Below are 27,585 nucleotides of genomic sequence, written 5' to 3' on the forward strand. Positions count from 1 at the left end.
TTCCCTGCAAGATTGTGGAATAAGCCCTTGAATGTGAAGGGAGCAAGCTGGCTGAAGTGACCTGGAAGGGAAGAGACACTAGTCCATATTATTTTGGATCCACTCTACTCCAGAACACTCATTTTTAATATTCTCTTTTTGTTTAGATATTATTCACAGGGATTTGAAGCTGGAAAATATCTTGGTGAAAAGTAATGACAATGCAGATGACAACGAACTAAAACTTAATATCAAAGTAAGTTTTATCAGTGACGCACCCTCTGTTATCAATCCGGGTACACTGTATTACACTGTATACCAGTCGGATTTTATATCGGCCCGGAATTTCCAATCTCCGGATGACTGTATCCCAAAGGTATCTCCATAAGATCACAGGGAGACCAGTAAGAAGTCCCTGCGGTGCACTGATTACGTGGGAATTACCTGGGAAATTTTGGATTGCCATTTTACCCCCTTACTTACCCACCTATCACCCTGCCCCTTCAGCCACCCACCTTCACCCTTCACCCCCTATCACCCTGCCCCTGCACCTACCAACCTATCACCCTACCCTCTCACTTACCTTCTCTGTGTAGCTTCTCATAGTGGCTTTGGAATCTTTAAACTCTACTTATCACAATGCAGCAGCTGGTGCTGTGGCTTGGCTTCCCCACCCCCGACACTCAGACTCCCAGAACAGGCACACCCCACAGTTCTGAAGAGGCCTGGATCAGAAATCTTGGCCAGAAGTGTGGGAGAAATAGAAGCGGAGCATCGATCTGACTGACGGTCATTGTCACTCCTTGAAATAATTCTGGACCAACCATGAGAAAGTATCAATGAATATTTACACCAAGTCTTGAGCAGGTATACAAGACCTATTTTCAAATGGCCCACAATCAACCTTCCTCTCTGCTGACACCCTCAGAATAGCAGTTAACCATCAGATCAACAACATCCTTCATCAAGGAAAGCAATTATTGGACATGCTATAATCACATTGGCGCAGCGCTTTAGATGTCTGGATAGGTGAGGGACATATTATTGTAGACAGCTTTCAAATAGGCCTAATCATATCTCATGATCGAGCAAGGCAATGACCCAGAACACATCCCTGCTGAAACACTCTTGGAGTCAAAGTTAAATGCCAAGATCCCCTATACAAGACTTTCACCTCTATATTCGAGCCCTCCGTCCTGCCTATGTATTCACAGGCCAATGGCATTTTGTCTTCTGCACCATCTCAGCTCGCATCCATGCCTATCCATCAATTTGCTGCTAACATACTCTGCACCATAAAAAAGTCTCCCGATATAGTCGAAACAAAGTGCAACTAGAAATAAGTTTTCTGATAATTGACCTCAATGGGAAACCTCATGGTTTAGTATCATTGGTACGATACAACACTGAGTCGTTTGGGACATCTCAGATTCATTCATTGATTTGTGTTGAGTCAGTTCACATCAGCTCGTGTGTAAGTGAAAACAGTGGGTGGAATTTTCCCATCCTGCCTGCCACGGGAATCGCAGCGGGCGGGGGCGGACTATGCATAGGTCTGTTGACCTTGGGTGGGAATTTCCAGCTTTGGGGCGAGCGCAGCTGGAAAATTCTTCCCATTTTATTTCACCACGGCTTTCCTTGACTGTGAAAATATTGACCAGGTATCCCAATTCTGCTCATTATCCAATCACACACTGCCCAGTCCGAGAGACGTGCTGGTTAGGTGCATTGACCATGCTAAATTCTCCCTCAGTGTATTCGAACAAGTGTCCGAGTATGGTGACAGGGGATTTTCACAGTAACTTCAATGCAGTGTTAACGTAAGCCTACTTGTGACACTAATAAATAAAATAAACTCCCCTTTACCGGAAACTAAGGGAAGGGAAGGCAGATGACAAGTGAGGGTATGACTGGGTTCAATATCTGAGCAATCTTCCAACCCAAATTTAATTAAATTTTTTATTGTCACATGCATTAGCATACAGTGAAAAGTATTGTTTCTTGCGCGCTATACAGACAAAGCATACAATTCATAGAGAGGGAAAGGAGAGAATATAGAATGTAGTGTTACAGTCATAGCTAGGGTATAGAGAAAGATCAACTTAGTGCGAGGTAGGTCCAGTCAAAAGTCTGATGGCAGCAGGAAAGAAGCTGTTCTTGAGTTGGTTGGTATTTCATCTCAGACTTTTGTATCTTTTTCCTGATGGAAGAAGGTGGAAGAGAGAATGTCTGGGGTGCGTGGGCTCCTTAATTATGCTGGCTGCTTTGCAGAGGCAGCGGGAAGTGTAGATAGAGTCAATGGATGGGAGGCTGGTTTGCGTGATGGATTGGGCTACATTCATGACTTTTTGTAGTTCCTTGCGGCCTTGGGCAGAGCAGGAGCCATACCAAGCTGTGATACAACCAGAAAGAATGCTTTCTATGGTGCATCTGTAAAAGTTGGTGAGAGACGTAGCTGACATGCCAAATTTCCTTAGTCTTCTGAGGAAGTAGAGAAATGAGAAAGAAATTGTCCCGGCTCCCGTGAAGAATGCCCCATGCTGACACTATAGTTAAGAAAGCCTACCAACGCCTTTACTTTCTCAGAAACTATGGAAATTTGGCATGTTACAGATGCACCATAGAAAGCATTGTTTCTGGTTGTATCACAGCTTGGTATGGCTCCTGCTCTGCCCAAGGCCGCAAGAAACTACAAAAGGTCGTGAATGTAGCCCAATCCATCACGCAAACCAGCCTCCCATCCATTGACTCTGTCTACACTTCCCGCTGCCTCGGCAGAGCAGTCAGCATAATTAAGAACTCCACGCACCCCGGACATTCTCTCTTCCGCCTTCTTCCATCAGGAAAAAAAATACAAAAGTCTGAGGTCACGTACCAACCGACTCGAGAACAACTTCTTCCCTGCTGCCATCAGACTTTTGAATGGGCCTACCTCGCATTAAGTTAATCTTTCTCTGCACCCTAGCTATGACTGTAATACTATATTCTATACCCGTGCATTTCCTTCCCTATGAATGGTATGCTTTGTCTGTATAGTGTGCAAGAAACAATACTTTTCGCGGTATGTTAATACATGTACAATAATAAATCAAATCAAAAGATTGGTCACTTGGCTGAGATATTACTGTGCAGCACAACTCCAGGATTGGGGATTGGAGGGGCTGAGGGTAATTTACTCCAAGATTAGTCTCAGCCTTTAGGAAGAGCAGGGGAACAAGTTGTTCTTGAAATTAAATTTTCACACACATTTGGTTTTTTGCATTCACAGGTGACAGACTTTGGCTTGTCTGTGCTGAAGGATGGGGCTGGTGTTGGCAGTGAATCAATGTTACAGGATGCGTGTGGTACACCTTTATACATGGGTAAACAGCAGGCACTTTTGCTCGGATTAAGTGGTGGGAATTGAAGTTGAAAGCTAGAAGCTTTGTTTCTTCACTTACCTTTCTAATTCTTCTCTCATTATTTAACAGCCCCGGAGATAATCAATAACTATGACTACAGCAAGCAGTGTGATCTTTGGAGCATTGGAATCATCATGTATATCCTGTATGTATGCAACCCATTGCTTCTTGAGATTTTTCTAACTGACTCACGTCCAGTGAAAATTTATGCGCAGTATTTTACATGTGCAGGAGTAGGAACAACTATACTCCTGCGGTGTGCCTGGGTGAGTGCAGCTCCAGCAACACTCAAGAAGCTTGACACCATCCAGGACAAAGCAGCCCCCATGCACAAACATTCATTCCCTCCACCACCGACACTCAGTAGCAGCAGTGTGTACCATCGACAAGATGCACTGTAGCAATTCACCAAAGATCCTTAGACAGCACCTTCCAAACCCATGAACACTTCCATCTAGAAGGGCAAGGGCGGCAGATACATGGAAACACCACCACCTGCAAGTTCCCCTTCAAGCCACTCACCATCCTGACTTGGAAATATATCACCGATCCTTCACTGTCGTTGGGTCAAAATCCTGGAATTCCCTCCCTAACGGCGTTGTGGTCAACCAACGACACATGGACTGCAGCGATTCAAGAAGGCAGCTCACCACCACCTTCACAAGGGTGACTAGGGATGGACAATAAATGCTGTAAGAGTTTTAACAACACCAGGTTAAAGTCCAACAGGTTTATTTGGTAGCAAATACCATTAGCTTTCGGAGCGCTGCTCCTTCGTCAGATGGAGTGGAAATCTGCCCTCAAAAATCTGCTCTCAAAAAGATTTCCACTCCATCTGACGAAGGAGCAGCGCTCCGAAAGCTAATGGCATTTGCTACCAAATAAACCTGTTGGACTTTAACCCGGTGTTGTTAAAACTCTTACTGTGTTTACCCCAGTCCAACGCCAGCATCTCCACACAATAAATGCTGGCCAGCCAGCGATGCCCATGTCCCATGAATGAATTAAACAAAACTCCGGGTTGTAGGGTAGAGGTAGAAAAGATGTTTCCACTCGCTGGCAAGTCCAAAACTAATGATAAATCATTACTAATAAATCCAATAAGGAATTCAGGAAAATCTTCTTTACTCAAAAGTGGTGAGAATGAGGAACTTGCTACCAAATGAAGTGTTTGAGAATAACAGGAGCAATTAAGGGAAAGAAAGAAAAGTAGATGTGGCGAAAGAAAAGAACATGTGGGGAAAGAATTACTGATAAGGTTGAATGAGATAAGGTGGTAGGAGGCACTTGTGATACATAAACACGGACCTGTTGGCCTGGTCGTGCTGTAAAAATCTACGTACTAATCAATGCTTTGTGATTTCCATTGTCCACAATCGCAGTCAAAGGGCTTTTAATTTTTGAGTAGCCACAGATCAAGACTTTTCACAAGCCAAAGAGGCGACTGCATTATTTTATTTATTATTACCTTGGCTAGTCTATCATCAACAGCACTTTGACGGTCTGCCTGGAAGGGGATCTCATGGCGCAGTGGGTAGTGTCCCTACCTCTGAGCCAGAAGCTCAAGTCCTGCCCCAGGACCTGACATAGAAACATAGAAGATAGGAGCAGGAGGAGGCCATTCGGCCCTTCAAGCCTGCTCCGCCATTCATTACAATCATGGCTGATCATCCAACTCAATAGCCTAATCGTCCTTTCTCCCCATAACCTTTGATCCCATTCGCCCCAAGTGCTATATCCAGCCGCATCTTGAATACGTTCAATGTTTTGACATCAACTACTTCCTGTGGTAATGAATTCCACAGACTCACCACTCTTTGGGTGAAGAAATGTTTCCTCACCTCTGTTCTAAATGGTCTACCCGAATCCTCAGACTGTGACCCCCTGGTTCTGGACTCCCCCTCCATTGGGAACATCCTCCCTGCATCTACCCTGTCTAGACCTGTTAGAATTTTATGAGCCTCTATGAGATCCCCCTTCATTTGTCTGAACTCCAGCGAAAATAATCCTAATCTAGTCAATCTCTTCTCATCAATCCCGCCATCCCCGGAATCAGCCTGGTAAACCTTCGCTGCACTCCGTTGAGAGCAAGAACATCCTTCAGAAAAGGAGACCAAAACTGCACACAATACTGTAGGTGTGGCCTCACCAAGGCCCTGTATAATTGCAACAACACATCCCTGCTCCTGTACTCGAAATCTCTCGCAATGAAGGCCAACATACCATTTGCCTTCTTTACTGTCTGTTGCACCTGCTTACCTTCAATGACTGGTGCACAAGGACACCCAGGTTCCGCTGCACACTCCCCTCTCCCAATTTACAGCCACTCAGTAGTAATCTGCCTTAATCTGCCGGTTTGTAACGTGACCAAACAAGCTGAGTACCGACGTGTAAATTCTTCCAACACAAGCCAAAGGCTGGCAGCAAGAGTGGGAAGAGATTCCTGGTCAGCCATGTGATGGAAATAAATTAGAACCTCGACTGGCACCATTGTTATCTCTGGACTAACATGTTGCAATGCACATATTAGTCCAGAGATAACAATGGTGCCAGTCGAGGAATCAGCCTGGGCAGGGGGCTGGATGGTGAGGAAAGCAGAGTAGGGGCCAACAGCATGAGTTCAGTTCTAGGGTGGATACTGGACCTGTCCCCTTGCCCTACCCATGGTGGAGGTCACAGCATTATGGATTGTACCTGCCTTTAAGAAGCGGGTGAAGTCATGATCCGGGTAGTGGATTATGAGGCTCTCAGAGGCAGTTAACTAGTTTCCAATATTTCACTGCCAGTTGTGTGTTCTTGGAGCTCGCATCCCTGGGGAAGATAGTTGATCAGGATATTCTGCACATTCATCTGAAAGGAATGTCCAAATATTTACTGCAACACTGAGTGAATTGAAAAGCTAAGAAAGATCTGTTGTTTTCGGTTTGTGTTGCAGGCTGTGTGGTGAAGCTCCTTTCACAGCTACAACTGCAGAACAGCTATATGAGGAAATCAAAAAAGGGGAGCTAGATTTTTCTCATTCAAGTCTGAAGTCCATTAGTGAGACTGGTAAGATCCTCAAGGACAATTTGCATCACAAATAAGCCCAATGCAACAGAGAGATAACAAGTGGTCACCTTGTCAGCGATTCTCAATCATTGGGTGTCAGAGTATTTTTGTTGTGGTCTTAGCTTGATGCCCCTCTCTGAAGTTCCCAGGTAAGGGTTTACCTGGTAATTGTCCAGAAACACCAACTTCCCGTGGACAATTGCGCTGGGCTGGGAACCACCTGACAAAATCCATTGAAAGCACTAACTTCAGATGGTGTCAACAGTTTTGCAATCACATTTAGTCTACAAGAGTTAGGAGGATAAAAAAAACACTTCTAACCTCAGAGTAACTATTTTACATATCCAGACTGAGCCCAGCACAGTACAGGTTCACATGCCCGACCTCTCCAGGGATACCACCCCCTGCAAACCAAGCACCTCACCCTCTACGGTATGATGGGGAGTGCCCATCTGTCAGTGCCCACCTGGCACAGATAGGCACTGCCAGTGTTTACTGTCAACACTGGTCATTGGCCTCCCTTTTGTTTTAATCTTCCTGTGCCTGGCTATGTTCCACACTCCCATTCAGTGCTGAAATTTGCAATATTTTAACTCTGGAGAGATGGGCTTTAAAAGGCTTTACTATAGTGTCACCAAATCTCATAATGAATACAGCACCATTTCAGCACAGCAAACTGCATTGTAGGTAGATTTACAGACCTCTCACTATTGGCAGAATCTTCTTGGTCCCACAGAGATGTTTTAAAGGCAGGATCAGGAGCTGAATAATCAGTTTGCCGATGCCTTCCCACCTCCAATGAATGTTCCTGGACAGAGAGTCAAACATCAACCCTGGGAGGCTACCATTGATCAGAAACAGAACTAGAGAATCCATAAAAATACAATGGCTACAAGAACAAATTAGAGGCAGTGAATTCTGTGAGTAACTCACCTCCTGACTCCCCCAAGCCTGTCCATCATCTACTAGGCACAAGTCAGGAGTGTGATGGAATACTCTCCACTTGTCTGGATGGGTGCAGCTCCAACAACGCTCAAGATGCTTGGCACCATCCAGGACAAAGTAGCCCGCTTGATTGGCACCCCAAATTTCACCTTAATCATTCACTCCTTCCATCAATGCCACATCACAGCAGTGGTGTACAAAATGCACTGCAGCAACTTACCAAGAGAGCACCTTTTGTGTCCGTGGGGCCCCATTCCCCGGCACACTGTTTCCAGAGCCCCCTCCTCCCCGGCACACTGCTTCCCGGGGCCTTGCTCCAACTGCATTGCAACTTACCTGTTCGACCACCATTTGAAAGCTGGCTCCAGTGGCCGGACAGAGGCACTTTGCGGGCTGCATCAGGCCTGTTGGACATTCTTTGGACAAGTCTGCTTCACAGGATCCCCCTTCACAATGATGGCCTGACAGTGACCCAAGGCTGGAATCGAACCCAGGTCCCTGGCTCCGTGAGGCAGCAGTGCTAACCACTGTGCCGTCCCAAAGCCTCAGTTTTGCCCACTCTGAGAGAACAAAACTGGACACACTATTCTAACTGAGGCCTAACAAGGACAAACTAGTATTGCTTATTTAGTATTGAACTGTCCTGTAAATACCCATTACATGTTCCACACCCGGGACCATCTGTTCTATTCATATTACTCAATTAACACGTTTAAATTATTTTGTTTCCTTTTTATTGTTGGTGGGAATCACATCATTTCAGGTGAGCTCTTTCCCTGAAATACTCCCCCAATTCCGGATTCTTTTCCAGGAAGTTGAGCAGAAATCATTGAAAAAGTTAGTCAACTCTCTATAGCTAAAGAATGGGTTCTACAATTTTTGCCAACCAACTAAATGTGTGGTTAGGTGATTTACATACAATATATCTGACATAAATATATAGGAAAATAAATGAGGCAACACAATTTCAAATGTGCAGACTGGCAAAATATTATATGGCAAATAAAGACAGAAAATGCTGGAAATACTCAGCAGATAAGGCTGCATTTATGGAGAGAGAAACAGCGTTAATGTTTCTGACCTTTTATCAGGATATGGTTATGTCAAAAGAAATGAAGCAAAACTTGGGATAAATCATCTGTAAAGTTTTGTGCAATAAATTTATGAGGATTAATTCCATGTAATAGTTTTTTCTAAAGGATTTTCTACTCCTTATGCCATGGCGTTCATTTTTGTTTCTTTTTATTAAAACATTCACGTTCGTGGGAGAAATAGAGTCCAAGGGTTGCAAAGTTTTCTAAGTTGTCCCTCATACTTGACAGCTTGGTTCAGTTATGGCATCACATCCAGAGGTTTGTAGCCTCAAGATCCACTTCAAGACCACAGCATATAATCTAGGCTAACACCCCAGTGCCAGAATTGTGGACATTTTGACAAGATCCTGTCTGGTGCTTGAGATACTAAAGAATCCTGTGGTGATATTTGAAGAAAAGCAGAATAATCTCCGGGGCGTTCTTGGCTCACATTTTCCTTCAATTGCCAAAAACCAGGCCAATTGGTCATTCATCTAATTTCACTCTCTGTGGGATCCTGCGATGTACGTTTCCAGAACTAATCAGTTTGCTTGATCAGCAGCCCATTCAACACCTTAAAGGTCCACTTCCTCCACCACTGTGACACCACATCCCACAGGATGCAACTTCAGCATCTCACCAGGACTTCCTCAACAACATTCCCCAAACCTAAACCATCCAACACCAACATCGATCACCGTGCTGGTTTAAACTGTTCCTTCCACATTGCTGGGTCAAAATTCTTCACACAGCCTCACACGCCCGGTAACTTAAAAAGGATCATGTGTGCGGGACCTTTGTGTTGCTGGGTGGCAGCTCCTTGCCTCACGATACTGAGGGAACACCACATGGACTGCAGCAGCTCAAGGCGGCAGCTCACCACCTTCTAAAGAGCAGCGATGAATAGGCAATTAACACTGGCCTTGCCAACAATGTCTACACCTCATGAGTTAACAAGCGTTGCCTGCTGTGCTTGGCCATGTAACAATGCTAGCTGCAATTCCAAACTTATTCATTGCGTCACTTTGGGAGCCCTTGATGATATCATAGCTGCTATATGCAAATGCAAATCCTTTCTTGAATCAATTGGCAGGAGACAGCAAGCATCCCTGTTCAAAGATAAAACATATCCCTGAATGATTTATTCAACACTAGACTAACTCTCCATGCTTCTTAAGATGTCAAACTATAAATTGCTGGTTGTTATGTGAAGATGTACAGACCAAGGGATGAACAGCTCCGACTGCTGGCTCTCCTCTGAGCCAATACTTTAAATAGCGATATGATACTGAACATTCAGCTAGCAAATTTACTGACTGCAATTCTACTGTTACACATGACTGGGTTTATGTTAGTATACAGGAGTGCCTCTTCTATTGGAGTGCCATACAATGGGAGCATTGTATCACATTTTGTATCTCCTTTTAACAGCTTGTTGTGTGTTAAAAGACCTTCTAATAGTAGATCCAGCACACAGAATGACAGCCAGCGAATTGCTAAACCACCATTGGATAACTGTGAGTAATTATTAACAAATGACTTTGAAATACAGTTCTAACCGCAGAGAGCGAACATTGTACTTACTGTTGAACCGCGTGCCTTCAAGTAGGGTCTATTTGTTATGCTGTTTTTGTTGTAGGTTTTTAATTCCATTTTGAATGTAGACAGTCTAAACTTGGATTCCCACAATGTAGACAAATACATTTATAGCACCTAGCATCCCCCCCACCCCCAGCCCGCCAAATCCATGAGGGAATTGAGGCAACAACATCAGTTGTATGCAGTAAATATACTCTACTGGCACATTGCTTAAGTTTATTTATTAGTGTCAAAAGAAAGCTTACATTAACACTGCAATGAAGTTACTGTGAAAATCCGCTAGTCGCCACACTCCGGCGCCTGTTCGGGTACACTGAGAGAGAATTTAGCACAGCCAATGCACCTAACCAGCATATCTTTCGGACTGTGGGAGGAAACCGGAGCATCCGGAGGAAACACAGGGAGAATGTGCAGACTCCGCACAGACAGTGACCCAAGCCGGGAATCGAACCCGGGTCCCTGGCGCTGTGAGGCAACAGTGCTAACCACTGTGCCACCATAATTAGTCCATTGTAATTGGACTATGGTGAATTCTCATGTTCAAATGGGTACTTTGGTTTGGTGAGCTGAACACATTGCCCACACTGCACACTGATGAACAAATCGTGGATAAGATAATCGAAATAAAGGTGCGTATTTTAATTTTAACAAAAAAAAGACATTAAATTTGTACTTCTTGTTGTGACAGCCATGAGAGGAATAGACTGTCAAATAATAGCCTGGTAGAAACCTACATTGTTACTTTAACAAAAGCACTCAAAGATATTATTTCCCCCACTTTGATCCAAAAACATTGTAAATGTATTAAATACTCAATAAATTGTTTAAACAAAGGCCAGAATTTTACCAGCCGCCTGCCTCAATTCTGGGAGCGGGTGAGCCTCAGAGAATGAGCATTCTCCGTTGGCCTTGGGTGAGATCGTACGAATCTCGGGCGGGCGTGCCGGTAGCACAATGGTTAGCACTGCTGCTTCACAGCTCCAGGGACCTGGGTTCGATTCCCGGCTTGGGTCACTGTCTGTGTGGAGTTTGCACATTCCCCTCGTGTCTGCGTGGGTTTCCTCCGGGTGCTCCGGTTTCCTCCCACAGTCCAAAGATGTGCGGGTTAGGTTGATTGGCCACGCTAAAATTGCCCCTTAATGTCCTGAGATGCGTAGGTTAGAGGGATTAGGGGGTAAATGTGTAGGGATATGGGGGTAGGGCCTGGGTGGGATTGTGGTCGGTGCAGACTCGATGGACCAGTTGGCCTCTTTCTGCACTGTAGGGATTCTATGATTCTATGAAAATTCCACCCAAAGAGTTAAAGCACTATATAAAATGATTTTAAAGGGCTGCTTTACCTAACACACAGCTGAGTCTGCGAGCTTTTTGAAATTTGTAGAGAATCGAAACCACTTTGACAAGCGATGTTTATTCAAGATGGATGCTAGTTGGAGCCTTTTGAGCCACTTGTCACCTGTGATCTCTCTGGCGGCACTTCCCTAGTCTTCAGTTCTTTGCTCAGAGTTTCATTGTGTGCACTTTCAGGGAGATGACAGTAAAAGAAAACGGCCAGTTAATGTGTTGGAAATGATGAAACAATGGAAACTGGGCATCAACAGTGACGAGGAGGACACGGTACAGGAGAACGGGGTGAGTGAAGAGAATAACCTGCCCCATTCAGAAACCGAAACAATGACCCCCAGCTGCAATTCCAACAAAGTCCTTCCACCGGCTGCAAAGGTATTTATCTTCAACCACCTTTCATTGATCACTTATATTTGCGTAAGCCAGAACCACTCTCATAGAAACAGCTTAAAGCTTGTTACTGATTGAACTAATTGGAAGTGTATGGATACACAAAGCAGGGTTTTCTGCAGACAGGGACACTAGCAAGGTGAATGAGTAGATACGATGATAATGCCAGCATTGAGGGGCTTTATTTATTTATTAGTCACAAGTAAGGCTTACATTAACACTGGAATGAAGTAACTGTGAAATTCCCCTAGTGGCCACAGTCCAGCACCTGTTCAGATCAATGCACCCTAACCAGCACGTCTTTCAGAGGAAACCGCAGCACCCGGAGGAAACCCACGCAGACACGGGGAGAATGTGCAAACTCTGCACAGACAGTGACCCAAGCCGGGAATCGAGCCCGGGTCCTTGGAGCTGTGAGGCAGCAGTGCTAACCACTGTGCCACCGTGCCGCCCACAAATATATTGAATTCAAATTCCACCATCTTCCATGGCAGGATTCGAACCCAGGTCCCCAGAATATTCACTGAGTTTCTGGATTAATAGTCTAGCGATAATACCACTAGGCCAGGCTTCAAATAAGTGGAAAGATTTGAGAAAATGGGGGTCTCTTCATCCAGTTCAAAATCACCAGGGCTTTGACAAGGTAAATAAGGAAAAGTTATTCTCACTGACTGACAATTCTGTAGAGGATTTTGATTTACCGCAGAAATTGGAGTCATTTTAACTTCTGTTGCTTTTCAGAAAATCGGTGATAGCAAATCAGAAGTCTGGTTTGTAATTTTCCACTGAATCCAATTGGAGGAAAGGAAGACTTGTAGTTTTATAGAATCAAAGAAACCGTACAGTGCAGAAAGAGGCCATTCAGCCCATCGAGTCTGCGCCAAACACAACCTCAGGCCCTATCCCTGAAACCCCACATATTTGCCCCACTAATCCCTCCAACGTACCTATCTGGGGACACTAAGGGGCAATTTAGCATGGCCAATCAACCTAACCCGCACATCTTTGGGCTGGAGACTGAAACTTTCCAGCTGTTCACTCCGCTGGGATCTTCCGGTCCCACTGCCGCGGGTTTCCTGGTGGTGAGGGGTGCATTCACTGGGAAACCCCGTTGACAACAATGGGACCAGAAGACCATGCCACCGGCCATCGTGAAGCGCGCAGAGGATTGGGTGGGTAATCCCACCCCGAGACTTCCACGGCCTCAAATGTTCCAAAGATTGTTTAGGACAGAGGTGAGGAGAAATGCCTTCACCCAGAGAGGTTCAGTCTGTGGAATTCGCTACCGCAGAAAGTAGTTGAGGCCAAAACATTGAATGTTTTCAAGAGGCACTTAGATAAAGCAGTTGAGGTGAAGGGGGTCTGGGGGTTTCAGGCTATTGAGTTGGATGATCAGCCTTGATCATAATAAATGGTGGAGCAGGCTCGAAGGACCGAATGAACTACTCCTGCTCCAATTTTCTATGTTTCTATGATGTATTTGTGATGTTGAGTTACTGATGTAATGTGGAATTGTGGCAGCCATTTTAGACACAGTAAGTTCCCATGTGATAATGATCTGATGTTGATTGGGTGAATATTGTTCAAGGCATTGAGGAGAAGTCCCCTGCTCTTTGATATAGTGGTATGGGATCTTGTACATCTGTCCAAGCGGACAGATGGGGCCTCAGTTTAATGCCCCAGCTGAAAGATGGCACTTCCGACAGTGCAGCACTCCCTCAGCACCGCACCGGAATGTCAGCCTCAATTTTTCTGCTGGAATCACTGGAATGGGATTTCAACCCACAACCTTGTGAGCCAAGAGGTGAGAATAGTATCAACTGAGACGCCAAACAGGCCAACACCCATTTTCTGCCCAGTGATAAAGTTAAAACTCCCTCGAGGAGAGATTTGATCAAAATAATATAAGGAGGGAGATTCGAATATGGATTCTTGTCAGAAAGAGAAAAGCTTCAGAATCACTTTACAAAGGGAAAGGAATGAACATTTGAAAGAGAAATGTTTAAAAGGGTCTGAATTAAATTAAGATAATAGTCCCTTTAGAAAGCTGGCAGTCAGGAACTAACTGCTTCCATTTGTTTGATGCTATCCTGTGATTGCACAGAGAAAATTCCCGGTCTAACTGAGAAATAACCCACCCATTGTACATTAGTGTGTGTGTGTGCGTGAGAAACTTTCCACCACAGATACTGATCTGAGGAGGTTTGACAGGATAAAAACTAGGAGGACATTTCACACTTGTGGGGAAATCTAAAACTCGGAGTCATAGGACGGAATTCTCCTAAAAAAAATACCTTAAGTGTTATAACAGTGAGAACAATGGAGTGATCCTCACCGCTCTCTCAGCCATGCTCTGCACTGCAATCCTTCCACACCCAATCACTCTTTTGGAGAGTTGGGGGTTTCGTGCTGGTGCTGGAGGGAGCTGCAGGGCCTAAACGTACTAGTGAGCCTGGTTTCACCAGGATGCTCGATCTCCCAGTGTTATGGGAGAGCCCCTCCTTCCCCCATAGACACCGAGAACCAGCCCATCAGCGGCACGCTCCCCCACCCCTTCCCAATGGGTCCCTTCTGCCTGACCCCCAACATGCCCTCCTGCGTGACACCCAACACGATCCACCCCTGCATGATACCCCCCTGCATAGCTCCACCCCCTTGTCAGTGCCCAATTAGCACCGCGAGGGTGTCCGGTCGCCACTGCAGGGATGTCCAGTGGACACTGCCCATTCAATAGCATCTGAGACCCCCTCCACCAAGTGTGATCACTGTGCTAGTTCTCCACTAGTGGAGACCAATGGTGATTCAAGCCATTATCGCTCTGCGCCCAAAGTTGGGTGAATTCCATGCGCTGGGAGTGGAACAGGCTATGCATATTCAAATGCTACTTTAAATGTGCTAAGCGGCCACGCACCCTTTCAGAGCATGAACCAATTCACGCGATTAGAAAGAGGCCGGGAGAACCGCAAACTGTTTGACGTTGGGCATGAAACCAATTTTTAGGCCCTCACGCTGTTCTCTGGGATCGGTACGATCTGCACCAGGCGTGGCGAGGTCGGAAAATCGCCCGCACAGTTTCAGTATAAGGGGTCTTCCATTCATGATCGAGACAGGGAGGAATTTCTTCTCTCAGAGGGTCATTAGTCTTTGCAACTCTCTTCTCTAGTGAAGCCTGTCAGTGGATATATTTAAGGCCGAGTTAGTCAGATTTTTGATTCATAAGGAAGGGGAAGGGTGGGCGCAGGCAAGAAAATGGCCTTCAGGGCACAATCAGATCTGCCATGATCATACTGAATGATGGAGCAGTCTCGAGTGGGGAAAATGGCCTACTCTTGATTCTATTTCTTATGTAGCTGAGGCAAATAGATGCAAACAAGGGACTAGCTAAACTTGAGGTGGGGGGGAGGGGGCGGGGAGAGGGATGGAAGGATTAGATGAAACCTGGTAGCAGGACTCTTAATCCTGATTTTGATGAGTTGTGTTGAATAGGCTTGTGCTGTGCACTCCAGGTCAAAGCAGAGTGGTGATGACAAGATTTGCTAGAAATATATCAATCGCTGATGCAGGTATTGATGTAGAAAACGTTTTGATCTTTGATTACATCCTGATTAACCCAGGAAAGAGTTCGTTTCTATGGATACACATAGCACGGAGTATCATTGTAAACAAAAAACACAGCATACCCCATGCCTGCGCTCTCTGCATGTTGAGTTTAATTGAGGTGCTCTGCTAAGTGGCTGGTTATGAGTGGGTTCATATTTGGATTAAAACCAATGCTTCTGCAGTCAAGTACAAGAAGAAAACATATCTGTAAGGTGCCTGTTAAGCGTGAGCCTCCTGTTCTGTCGAGTCAGAATCCTTTTGTAAAGTGATGCCACCTCATGGATGCAATAAGATCCCCATTGAGAATCCGACAGCTCCACCGCACTGCAGAAACAAAATAGTGCAGATACCGGAACTTGGAAAGAGACACAAAGTGCTGGAAACGCTCAGCAAGTTCAGCATCCGATCAGGTTGGATGAAAGGGCATCGACCTGACATGTTAACTCTTTCTCTCCGAGGGCACCGCCGACCTGCCGAGTATTCCCAGCATTTTGATTCACTGGGCAGCATTTCCTCATATTTTGACGAAGGGTTAACTCAGGTAGGGAAAGTAGGGTGTAGCCTGCCAGTGCCAATGTCGGCTGTTCCCACTATATATTTTGACACTTAGGCAGAATAAAATCAAGGAGGTGGGTCCCACCACGTCACGCTGGCCGGGTAGGCTCCGAATGCAACCGCCCGCCAGCAACCTTGGCCCTTGGCAGAGTGGGGTGCCCCTTTGAAAGGATGTCCCGATGCCAGGGAAATAAAAATAGAATGAGGGAGCCTCCCCACACCATGGATCCACCCACCCATTACGGAACCACCGTCACAGAATCCACTCCCCAACCCCAATGGACATGGACGCCTAGTACCATCCCCATGGACCCCTCACTGCGGCTCCTGGCACTTCTCAGGCATTGCCGGGTCAGGATTCTCTCCCCGCCGGGGGCAATACTTACCTGTGTGCTCATGGCAGGTTCTGTGCGCCCACTCCCCATTTTTAAACACCTGCTGTGAACCCCACTGATCTGATGTCATGCCACCAGAGTGGGGGGTGGGGAGGGGCCGGTGGAGGGCAGGGAGAATGTTATCACAGAATCATAGAATGTACAGTGCAGAAGGAGGCCATTTGGCCCATCAAGCCTGCACCGACAACAATCCCATCCAGGTCCTATCCTATCCGCATAACCTCACATATTTATCCTCCTGGTCCCCCCTGACATTAAGGGGCAATTTATCATGGCCAATCAACCTAACCCGCACATCTTTGGACTGTGGGAGAAAACCGGAGCACTGGGAAGAAACCCACGGAAACACGGGGAGAATGTGCAAACTCGGACAGTGACCCGAGACTGGAATTGAACCCGGGTCTCAGGGGCTGTGAGGCAGCAGTGCTAACCCTGTTACACTGGGCAGCCTGCTAATTATATTGAAATGTAGTCAAATGGGGTTCACAGCAGGTGATTCTTAATATTCGAATTAAGAATGACCATGAAACCATTGTCGATTGTTGGAAAAACCCATCTGATTCACTAATGTCCTTTAGGGAAGGAAATCTGCCGTCCCTAACTGGTCTGGCCTACATGTGACTCCAGAGCCACAGCAATGCGGTTGACTCGACACTGCCCTCTGAAATGGCTTGGCAAGGCCCTCAGTTCAAGGGCAATTAGGGATGGGCAATAAATGCTGGCCCGGCCAGCAATCTTCATGTCCCACGAACAAATAAAAAGATTCAGAAAGATTTTTCTGCTGCTTAGGCCTGATTTTTATCTTGAACAAAGGCACCCAAAAAACATTTCAAATGATTGGAGCCGTTTTCAGCCCCTCAAAATCAAATTAGTCTCGATCAGAGACTACAAACAGAATGTAACTGAGGGGATCTGCCCTCAGTACGTTCAGCTCAGTGTGATCAGGAGCGAGCAGCTGGAACTGATGGTCTTTTCTGTGCTTCGATTTCAACAAATTTCACTTCAAACACATCCCATTTTGTTAGCTCAAACTATACATTTAAGTTTTGTTTTGCTTGCTGTACATGCTGTGGTGTGTACTATTATCTGGGAACGTGGAATTGAGATCATCAGATCAGCCATGATTTTATTGAATGGTTTGAAGTTTCTTTATTATTGTCACAGGTAGGCTTACATTAACATTGCAATGAAGTTACTGTGAAAATCCCCGAGTCACCACACTTTGGCACCTGTTCGGGTACGTTGAGGGAGAATTTAGCACCGTTAATGCACCTAAACCAGCACGTCTTTCAGACTGTGGGAGGAAACCGGAGCACCCGGAGGAAACCCATGCAGACATGGGGAGAACATGCAGACTCCACACAGACAGTGACCTAAGCCGGGAATCGAACTCGGGTCCCTGGTGCTGTGAGGCAGCAGTGCTAACTGTGCTCCGGTGGAGCAGGCTCGAGGGGCCATGTGACTGACTCCTGCGACTAATTCATATGGTCGCAGTCTTGGTGTCATTTTTCACTGCAGGAATAGTTCATAGAATCATAGAACCCTACAATGCAGAAGGAGGCCATTTGGCCCATCTAGTCTGCACCGACCACAATCGCACCCAGTCCCTATTTCCATAACCCCGCTATATTTACCCCTGACACTCGGCTCAATGTGGCATGGCCATCCAACCTGCACATTTTTGGACTGTGGGAGGAAACTGGAGGAAACCCATGCAATGAATGCATTCGTTTAAGCTTGACTTTTATTTATTTTAATTGAACTTTGGTTCCTCAGTCAGACAGAGTCATAGAGATTTACAGAATAGAAGCAGGCCCCCTACAAACCAACTTGTCTATGCTGCCCTTATTTTATCACTAAGCTAGTCCCAATTGCCTGCGTTTGGCCCATATCCCTCAATACCCATCTTACCCATGTAACCATTTAAATGCTTTTTAAAAGATAAAATTGTACCCTCCTCTACTACTACCTCTGGCAGCTTGTTCCAGACACTCACCACCCTCTGTGTGAAAAAATTGCCCCTCTGGATCCTTTTGTATCTCTCCCCTCTCACCTTAAACCTACGCCCTCTAGTTTTAGACTCCCCTACTTTTGCGAAAAGATATTGACTATCTAGCTGATCTATACCCCTCTATTTTATAGATCTCTATAAGATCACCCTCAAGTCTTCTACGCTCCAGGGAAAAAAGTCCCAGTCTATCCAGCCTCTCCTTGTGCATTGACCCAAACAGGCGCCGGAGTGTGGCAACTAGGGGAATTTCACAGTAACTTCATTACAGTGTTAATGCAAGCCTTACTTGTGACTAATAAATAAACTTTAACTTAAACCGTAAAGTACCAGTAGCATCATAGTAAATCTTTCCTGCCCTCTTTCTAGTTTAATAATATCCTGTCGGCTGCTTATTGATGTGTAAACAGCCGGGACCGGCTCCATCAGCAAACTAAATCCTGACCGAGAGTTCACATGAAGGGAGAATGTGAAAGAGGCTGATAATTAGCAAAAAAAGCCAATAATTAGTATAAAGGAACCAATTATAATTTCACATAAAGGCGGAAGTATAGGCTTAAATATGCTTGACGGCTATTATTTCACATCAATGGGTCAGAGTGTAACTAGGAAACTTTGGTGTTGAGCATTAGAACATAGAAAAAATACAGCACAAACAGGCCCCTTTGGCCCACAAGTTGCGCCGGTCATGTCCCTACCTACCTAGGCTTATATATAGGCTTACCTATAACCCTCAATCCTATTAAGTCCCATGTACTCATCCAGAAGTCTCTTAAAAGACCCTATCGATTTTGCCTCCACCACCACTGACGGCAGCTGATTCCACTCACCCACCACCCTCTGAGTGAAAAACTTACCCCTGACATCTCCTCTGTACCTACTCCCCCCAGCCCCTTAAACCTGTGTCCTCTCGTAGCAGCCATGTCCACCCTGGGAAAAAGCCTCCGAGAATCCACCCAATCTATACCTCTCAACATCTTGTACACCTCTATCAGGTCACCTCTCATCCTTCGTCTCTCCAAGGAGAAAAGACCGAGCTCCCTCAACCTATCCTCATAAGGCATGCCAACCAATCCAGGCAACATCCTTGTAAATCTTCTCTGCACCCTTTCAATCATTTCCACATCCCTAATTTGACTTTCGCTGGAAGAGATTGAGAGGGCAGCGAAACCCAGCACCTTATTCCGATCCTGAGCTGGAATCAGCTGGTGGGTCGGCATTCAACCGTTCATACTTACCGAGCAGGCGCCAAATGTAGCAAAATGTTTTTGAGTTCCCAATCCCCGTGTCTGCGTGGGTTTCCTCCGGGTGCTCCAGTTTCCTCCCACAGTCCAAAAGACGTGCTGGTTAGGTGCATTGACCATGCTAAATTCTCCCTCAGTGTACCCGAACAGGTGCCGGAGTGTGGCGACTAGTGGATTTTCACAGTAACCTCTCGACTTGGGTCACTGTCTAGGCAGAGTCTGCACATTCTCCCTGTGTCTGCGTGGGTTTTCTCCGGGTGCTCCAGTTTCCTCCCACAGTCCAAAGATGTGCAGGTTAGGTGGATTGGCCTTGTGAAATTGCCCCTTAGTGTCAGGGGGACTAGCTAGGGTAAATGCATGGGGTTTTGGGAATGGGGTCTGGGTGGGATTGCAGTCAGTGCAGACTCAATGGGCCAAATGGCCTCCTCCTGCACTGTAGGATTCTAACTTCATTGCCGTGTTGTCAGCCTTACTTGTGACTAATAAATACACTTTAAACTTTACCTGGCTGGTTCCTCAGTATTTCTTTTCCCCAGGGGAATGCCTACTTGTGGAAACAACTGTGAATAAATTAGTGGAGTGAATTAAGGCTATCCTTTCATGAACAGGTTTTTAAAAAAATTATTTTTGAATGTTAAAATTGTTGCCGCAACCTCAAAATTCAGACTTATGGTTTGTCGCTGACAAGCAAGCCAATTATTGTGCACTTGTATGCGCAGAGATAAAATTAAAGTTTATTTATTAATCACAAGTTGGATTTACATTAACACTGCAATGAAGTTAGTGAAATTCCCCCAGTCGTCAACTCTGGTGCCTGTTCGGGTCAATGCACCTAACCAGCACTGGTCTTTCAGAATGTGGGAGGAAACCGGAGCACCCGGTGGAAACCCACGTAGACACGGGAAGAATGTGCAGACTCTGCACAGACAGTGACCCAAGCCAGGAATTGAACCCGGGTCCTTGGCGCTGTGAGGCAGGAGTGCTAATCACTGTGCCACCATGTCGCCCACACTAGTGTGGAGTCTGTGTTTTTGTTTCATTTTAATTACTATTTATATATGTGCAGGAGCATTAAGATTTAATGATTGTTAATTCCCCGTAAATGACCAGTGCATAAATGTGACTTTGGGGACATCTTCTTGCAAAGAGCATTATCAGACAATTTAGAAGTTAAGCTCTTAGTATCTATAGCCTGTGATGCTCCCCAAAGTGCCAGGCTCCAAACAAGGTTTTTTAAAAATTCATTTGTGGAACATGGGCGTCACTGGCTGGCCAGCATTCATTCATTGCCTGTCCCTAGTTGTCGAGGGCAGTTGAGAATCAACCACATTGCTGTGACACTGGAGTCACATGTAGGCCAGACCAGGTAAGGATGGCAGATTTCCTTCCCTAAAGGACATTAGTGAACTAGATGGATTTTCCCAACAGTCGATAATGCTTCCATGGTCATCAGTAGATTCTTAATTGCAGATAATTTTTTTATTGAATTCAAATTCCACCACCTGCCATGGCGGGATTCGAACCTGCGTCCCCAGAACATTAGCTGAGTTTCTGGTTTAATAGTCTAGCGGGCCATTGCCTCCTCCAATTGCTGGCCAATATTGGACAAGTAAACTGGCCTAGAGGTTATGGTAATGAATTCATGAGTCAAAGGCCTCGAGTTCAAATTTAATGTGGGTTGGCAACTCGAAAATAATTATCGACAAAGCTGACAGACAGTTGCAAAAGAAAAATCCAACCATTTTGGTATTATCCTCGAGGAAGGAAAGCTGCCAGACTTACTTGACCAAGGCCTTCTCATGACAGCAGTCCCAACTGATGTATTTGATTCTTAAACACCCTCAAAGGAGAGACTGCAATTTGGTACCATGGGTTTTTTTAATACCATTTTTAAAGAAGGTAGAAGATATTTAAGAACTTTGCCAATAAAATTTCCAGAGGTTGTGTGTGTTTTCAGCCAACAGCTTCAAGACAGAAGCGCCACTCCATTGACATCCCGCCATTACCGACCCATTTTGGATCAAAACAACCTCTGGGTTTCAACAGAAAGGGACGAAGAAAGTCGGAATCTGCAGTCAACACAAAACTACTTAAAGTGACCACTCACCCGTCTCTGCTCAAAAGATAACTCTTCGCCAAGGGGGCCTCTCGTCAGGTACTCCGGAGAACAGATGTTCAAACCCAAGACAGGACTTTGCAGCAACATGTCATTTCACAACACAATGTTTAGATTACTCAACTAGAACAGTGGTTCCCAACATTTTGTATGTCATGGCAAACTGCTATATTATAAAATAAATTTGAGACACACCTCCTACTTTCTCTGTCTTCTTCCCTTACTGGGAAGTTCATTTTTAATTTCTCCCCATCTCTCCCTCGCTTCTCCCAGGGATTTTGTGCCCTTTTTGAGTTTTGGATTTTTGTGTGGGCCTTTGTCTTCAGCTCCATGTCCCATTGGTCATGGGCGCATGGGCCTGACCAACATAAAAAATCTAAACCACGCGTGAGTGGCTCTTTCCCAGCTGGAGCATTCACGGAAGGCCCAAGATTTATTGGGTCTTGGGGATGCCGACCACAGGGCTGAGGTTGTGTTTAGTTTAATTACATGAATTCTGATTCATCTTGAATCTTTCTTCGTGGCACACTTGGAGAGTCTTCACGCCACATTGGTTGGGAACCATGATCTAGAATGTGATTCCTCAAAAGTAAGTTCAGCACCTTTCTCCAGTTAAGGTATTGGCCTCCTTAATTAACAAGAGTGGGGGTGGGTACGGTCCCTGAGGAAACCTGCTTCACTCAGGTTATTGTATTCACTTGGGGCTACATCTTTGGTTCTTTTACTCCTACGACTTGGGCTGCACAGTGGTTCGCACTGCTGCCTCACAGCACCAAGGACCTGGGTTCGATTCCTGGCTTGGGTCATGTGCGGAATCTACACGTTCTCCCCGTGTCTGCATGGGTTTCCTCCAGGTGCTCCGATTTCTTCCCACAACTCAAAAGACACGCTGTTTAGGTGCATTGGCTGTGCTAAATTCTCCCTCAGTGTACCCGAACAGATGCCAGAGTGTGGCAACTAGGGGGCTTTCACAGTAACTTCATTGCAGTGTTAATGTAAGCCTACTTATGACACTAATAAATAAACTTTAAAGGCAACAGAATAGAGTCATAGAGTCAGAGGTTTACAGCATGGAAACAGGCCCTTCGGCCCAACTTGTCCATACCGCCCCTTTTTTTAAACCCATAAGCTGGTCCGAACGCCCGCGTATGGCCCATATCCCTTTATATCCATCTTACCCATGTAACTGTCTCAATGCTTTTTAAAAGACAAAATTGTACCCGCCTCTACTACTACCTCTGACAGCTCATTCCAGACACACACACACACAGAAATAGAATTTGTCATTTAATACATTCCCACTGTTTGAAAAATGTCCGCATTTTAAAACCATGAAACCAAAAAGCATAAAACTGCAGTTATCAGAAATCTAAAGGAGTTTTTTTTTTTAAGAAAGGATCTATTGCTAAAACATTAATTCTTCCTCTCCTCTCTCAACAGATGCTGACCTATGTCTCCAGCCTGTCATTCAGATTTTTCCCGGATGGGCCTTTGAGAGAGGGAGGCTTTTTCAGATTTATTAAGTTTCTCGCATTCTGCTGTGTTAGTTTCAGTCTGTAATTCTCATTGTTTTTATTCTCTCCGCCTCGCTCTCTGGCACCGTCTCCAGTAACTGTAATTGGTCGAAACCCTATTGATCTCCCCAGCTGCCAGCTCTTTAAAAATCTGCGACTTTTTCAAGTGCGAAGCCTGTTTCAGACTCAGCAGGAGGCCAGCACGCAACCAAAGGAATAATTATTCTTTATAATGACTCGTCTTCTTGCTTTGGAAAGCAACTGTTCAATGGAAGAATGTTTTATTTACTGTTAATCTTATTTGGCATTCAAGTTCTTGTCACACTTAAACATTTGACATCCTGAAAATATGTTTCAATTAGATGAATAAAAATGGTAATTTATCGAAAATTGCGCAATGCGTTGCACAAGTTGGAACAATGTCCCAATTAAATTAGAAAATTAAAGATAGAGAATTAAAGGATGTTGTTTTTTTTTTTTAAAATTGTTTTAATTTAAAAAAAATAACGACCCAAATAATATTTCCGATATGGAAACACACAAGAAATTAGTATTGTGATTGAGTTTACCACTTAATCTTTGCAAGAGTGAGATGGAAACGCTGACAAGATAAGAAAGGAAGCATGAAAAAGATTTAAACAGCACCTCATCTCGTCCTTAGGTTGTCCCAGTGCTTTTCAGTTAATTATTTTTGAAGTGCAATCATTGTTGTTGGGCAGATAAACAAAGTAGGCAATTTGTACCCTTCAAATGATGGACATTCAGATCCTGCCGCAGCAGAACATTTAACAGCACCTGCCATCAGCTAGACTTGCCCCTTTAGGATATTCGCCTTTTTTTGCATGCCAAGCCGTTGAAAATATTTATTTTTATTCATTTGTGGGACATGGGCGTCGCTGGCTGGCACAGTGGGTTAGCACTGCTGCCTCTCAGCGCCAGGGACCCGTGTTCAATTCCAGCCTCGGGTCACTGTACATAGAACAGTACAGCACAGAACAGGCCCTTCGGCCCACGATGTTGTGCCGAGCTTTGTCTGAAACCCAGATCAAGCTATTTCCTCCCTATCATCCCGAAGTGCTCCATGTGCCTATCCAATAGCTTCTTAAATGTTCCTAAAGTTTCTGACTCCACTATCCCTGCAGGCAGTCCATTCCACACCCCAACCACTCTCTGCGTAAAAAACCTATCTCGGACATCCTTCCTATATCTCCCACCATGAACCCTATAGTTATGCCCCCTAGTTACCGCTCCATTCACCCGAGGAAATAGTCTTTGAATGTTCACTCTATCTATCCCCCTCATCATCTTATAAACCTCTATCAAGTCTCCTCTCAACCTCCTCCGCTCCAAAGAGAAAAGCCCAAGTTCCCTCAACCTTTCCTCATAAGACCTACCCTCCAAACCAGGCAGCATCCTGGTAAATCTCCTCTGCACTCTTTCCAGTGTCTCCACATCCTTCTTATAGTGAGATGACCAGAACTGCACACAATATTCCAAATGTGGTCTCACCAAGGCCCTCTGTGTGGAGTTTGCACGTTCTCCCCGTGTTCACGTGGGTTTCCTCCGGGTGCTCTGGTTTCCTCCCACGTTCTAAAGATGTGCGAGTCAGGTTGATTGATCATGCTAAATTGACCCTAGTGTCAGGGGATTATCAGGGTAAATGTGTGGGCTAACAGGAATAGGGCCTGGTTGGGATTGTGGTTGATGCAGTCTCGATGGGCCGAATGGCCCCCTTCTGCACTGTAGGGATTCTAAAGATTCTAGAAGTTGATCACCTCAAAAAGATATAGGAGCAGAAATAGGCCATTCAGCCCATCGAGTTTGCACCACCATTCAATCATGGCTGATAATTTCTAAACCCCATTCTTCCGCCTTTTCCCCAAGAACCTATTCATCTCTGGGTTAAATACACTCAATGAACTGGCCTCCACAGCCTCCTGTGGCAGAGTTCCACAGATTCACCACACTCTGACTGAAGGAATTCCTCCTCATCTCAGTTCTAAAGGATCGTCCTTTTACTCTGAGGCAGTGCCCTCAGATCATAGAATCCCCGCAGTGCAGAAGGAGGCCATTTGGCCCATCGAGCCTGCACCAACAACAATCCCACCCTGGCCCAATCCATGTAATTCTACGTATTCACCCTGCTAATCCCCGACACGAAAGGGCAATTTATCAAGGCCAATCAACCTAACCCACACATCTTTGGAGTGTGGGAGGAAACCAGAGCACCTGGAGGAAACGCACACAGGCACGGGGAGAGCGGGCATACTCCACACAGACAGTCACCTAAGGCTGGAATTGAACATGGGTCCTGGTTCTGTATGGAAACAGGCCGCTCAGCCCAACACGTCCATGCCAGCCAGGTTTCCTAAACTGATCTAGTCCTATTTGTCTGCGTTTGGCCCGTATCCCTCTAAAGATTTTCTATCCATGTACCTGTCCAAACGTTTCAAATGTTATAATTGTACACGTCTCTACCACCTCCTCTGGCAGCTCATTCCATATACTCCCCACCCTCCGTGTTAAAACGTTATCCCTCAGGTCTCTTTTAAATCTTTCCCCTCTCACCTTAAACCCTCTAGTTTGGCCTCCCCTACCTGCGGGGAAAAGGCTTCGGCTATTCAGCTTATCTAAGCCCCTCATGATTTTATAAACCTTTATAAGATCACTTACCTGATGCACTCACCTGATGAAGGAGCGGCGCTCTGAAAGCTCGTGCTACCAAATAAACCTGTTGGACTTTAACCTGGTGTTGTGAGACTGGTTAACAGAATTGTACGCAGTCCTCCAAATGTGGCCTTACCAATGTCTTGAACAGTTGTAACATAATGTCCCAACTCCTGTACTCAATATTCTGACCGATCTTTGTGAAGCAAACAGCAGAATGATGCAATGTTGACAGCAGCTTTGGGATTTGCCATTTAAGCACACGCCTGCCCCTTGCCTGACCATTGCTGTACCATTTGAGCAAAAATAATATTGTAGATTATTCTACAAAATAATCTGAGGAGCCCTCAGGTGCAGAATGATCGCTTATCAACCAACGCGTTGGGAGAGCATCATCTCAGAGAAAGGTCTCTGAAGCAGACTCAACCCCAGTGAAAAACTATGAGATATTTATACAGTGAAAATCATGTGGGCAGTATATCATTTAAATTCTAATGTAAGCCTACTTGTGACACTAACAAATAAACTCTAAACTTTAGTGGTACAGTAACTACAAGGAGTGTTTACAAGCAGTAAATACAAGCCTTTGATTACAGGGTGATATAGACGGGCTGATCAGATGGGCAGGACAGTGGCAACTGGAATTTTTTAATACTTTTCCAATTCAATCAAATCAAGTCTAATTCAGAGTCTCAACAAGTTGAGACAGTTCCGATCCAGGCTGACAAGACAGGGCATGCAGTCCTCTACCCTGTCTTGGGCCTGATCTACATGAGCCAAGCTGATTGGAGGAGGGGCAGCACTTCCTCCTCCAAGACTTGATCTCATTTGCATCTTAGCCAAAAGGCCGAGATACCACTTTTAAAAATTGCTTCATCAACATGGAGAAATGTGAGGTGATGCATTTAGGGAGGGCTAACAAGGCAAGTGGATACACAATGAACAGTAGGATGCTAGGAAATATAGAGGACCAGAGGGACCTTAGGGTGCATGTCCAAAGATCCCTGAAGGCAGCAGGACAGATAGATAAGGTGGTGAAGGGACATGGGATACTTGCGGCAAGGAGTTTATGATGGAGCTGTGTGCAGTTCTTGTCACCATACTGTAGGAAGGATGTGATTGCACGAGAAATTGTGCAGAGAAGATTCGCCAGGATGTTGCCTGGGCTGGAGTGTTTCAGCTACGAAGAGAGGCTGGTTGGGCTGTTTTCCTTCAAGCAGAGAAGGCTGAGGGGGGACCTGTTCGAGGTGAACAAAATTATGAGGGACATAGATAGGGTAGCTGGGAACAAACTTTTCCCCTTCGTAGAGGGTCAACAACCAGGGGGCAATAGATTTAAGGTAAAGGGTGAGATATTTAGAGGGGATTTGAGGAAAACCCTTTTTACCCAGAGGGCGGTGGGCATCTGGAACTCACTGCCTGAAAGAGTGGAGGAGGCTGGAACCCTCATAACATTTAAGAAGCACTTAAGTGGGCACTTGAAATGTCATAGCGTACAAGGCTATGGAATGAGTGTTGGAAAATGGAATTAGAATAGATTGGTGCTTGATAGCTGATGCAGACACGATGGGCCAAAGGCTCTCTTTTTGTGTTGTGAAACTCTATGACTCCCTATTATTATTTTAGTAGTGCCTCAAAATCTTCATATCCACCTGTTGAGGCAGGTTTCTCTTCTGTCAATGGGACATCCCCTCACCATTGCAC

The 27,585-nt window shown here is 45.3% G+C and overlaps 1 protein-coding gene across 1 annotated transcript in view; it reads left to right on the forward strand.

Annotated features, from left to right (window-relative positions):
- The window catches only part of LOC144507557 (serine/threonine-protein kinase 33-like), a 100,158-nt gene extending 78,446 nt beyond the window's left edge, over positions 1-21,712 (forward strand). Inside the window, exons 5-11 of the mRNA XM_078234699.1 lie at positions 147-235; positions 3,248-3,341; positions 3,450-3,525; positions 6,316-6,428; positions 9,878-9,963; positions 11,573-11,767; positions 21,542-21,712. Coding sequence (XP_078090825.1) covers positions 147-235; positions 3,248-3,341; positions 3,450-3,525; positions 6,316-6,428; positions 9,878-9,963; positions 11,573-11,767; positions 21,542-21,712 — 824 coding nt within the window. The remainder of the gene's footprint in view (positions 1-146; positions 236-3,247; positions 3,342-3,449; positions 3,526-6,315; positions 6,429-9,877; positions 9,964-11,572; positions 11,768-21,541) is intronic.
- Positions 21,713-27,585: the final 5,873 nt, after the last annotated feature.

This window comes from Mustelus asterias, chromosome 19, assembly GCF_964213995.1.
Source record: "Mustelus asterias chromosome 19, sMusAst1.hap1.1, whole genome shotgun sequence".
In the NCBI taxonomy this organism is placed as follows: Eukaryota; Metazoa; Chordata; class Chondrichthyes; order Carcharhiniformes; family Triakidae; genus Mustelus; species Mustelus asterias.